Below are 1,306 nucleotides of genomic sequence, written 5' to 3'. Positions count from 1 at the left end.
CGCTCCCCCCGCCGCTCCGAGGCGGTCTCGGACCAGCGGACGCTGTAGGTGTGGGTGATGGAGAGCGGGTCGGGGCCCCGGACGTCGTCCAGGCTGGCGGGCTTGACGTCGCGCACGCTGACGTTGGCGTAGATGACGCGGTCCCCGTTCCACTCCAGGTGGAAGTCCAGGTGGGTCCAGAGCCCGATCTTGTGGCTGTGGGGCAGAAACCCGCTCTCCTCCATGTAGCCCACGAAGCCGCGGAGGGGCAGGTCGTCCACCACAAATTCAAAGTAGTACAGCTCCTCGATGGCCTGCCGGAGGCGCTCTACCTGCCACAGAGAAAGACACGGGTGTAAGAACCTCAGAGAAGGCCTGCCAGATCAGACCAGTGGTCTTTCCGGCCTGGCATTGTGTCTCACACAGTGGCCACCCAGTTCCTCTAGTTAGCCAACATCAGGGCAAAGAGACCAAGGCCTTCCCCTGATGTTAAGAATGTAAGAGGAGCCCTGCTGGATCAGACCAATGGTCCATCTAGTCCAGCATCTTGTCTCACACAGCGGGCAAGCAGTTCCTCTGGAGGGCCAACAGCAGGGCAGGGAGGCCGAGGCCTTCCCCTTATGTTAAGAATGTAAGAAGAGCCCTGCTGGATCAGACCAGTGAGGGCCCATCTAGTCCAGTATCTTGTCTCACACAGCGGGCAATCAGTTCCTCCGGAGGGCCAACAACAGGGCAGGGAGGCCGAGGCCTTCCCCTAATGTTAAGAATGTAAGAAGAGCCCTGCTGGATCAGACCAATAGTCTATCTAGTCCAGCATCCTGTCTCACACAGTTCCTCTGGATGGCCAAAAACAGGGCATAAGAAAAGCCCTGCTGGATGAGACCAGCGGTCCATCTAGTTCAGCATCCTGTCTCACACAATTGTCAATCTATTCCTCTGGAAGACCAACAACAGGGCATGGAGGCTAAGGCCTTCCCCTGATATAGCCTCCTGGCACTGGGATTCAGAGGTAGACTGCCTCTGAATGTGGAGGTTCAATAGGTAAATCTTATTGTAGCACTATAAAAACATCAGAAGAGCCCTGCTGAATCAGACCAGTGGTTCATCCAGCCCAGCCTCCTGTCTCACACAGTGGCCAAGCAGTTCCTCTGAACAGCCAACAACAGGAAACAAAGGCCGAGGCCTTCCCCTGATGTTGCCTCCTGGCACTGGGTTTCAGAGGCTGACTGCCTCTAAAGTAGAGACGTGAAGGCTCGGAAAACTTAGGGGGAAAAACAGTTTTTTCCCGTTTTTTTCCTGAAGCCTTTTTTGTTTTTTTTCTGAAAAA

The 1,306-nt window shown here is 55.1% G+C and overlaps 1 protein-coding gene across 1 annotated transcript in view; it reads right to left on the bottom strand.

Moving 5' to 3' along the window:
- Window positions 1-8: 8 nt before the first annotated feature.
- TM9SF1 (transmembrane 9 superfamily member 1) overlaps window positions 9-1,306 on the bottom strand; it is a gene marked incomplete at its 3' end in the record, with an annotated part of 4,396 nt that continues 3,098 nt past the window's right edge. Inside the window, exon 2 of the mRNA XM_015406363.1 lies at window positions 9-311. Coding sequence (XP_015261849.1) covers window positions 9-311 — 303 coding nt within the window. The remainder of the gene's footprint in view (window positions 312-1,306) is intronic.

The sequence above is a fragment of the Gekko japonicus genome, unplaced genomic scaffold, assembly GCF_001447785.1.
Source record: "Gekko japonicus isolate JY-2015 unplaced genomic scaffold, Gekko_japonicus_V1.1 scaffold2686, whole genome shotgun sequence".
Classification (NCBI taxonomy): Eukaryota; Metazoa; Chordata; class Lepidosauria; order Squamata; family Gekkonidae; genus Gekko; species Gekko japonicus.
This window is presented reverse-complemented; position numbering and strand designations above follow the sequence as displayed.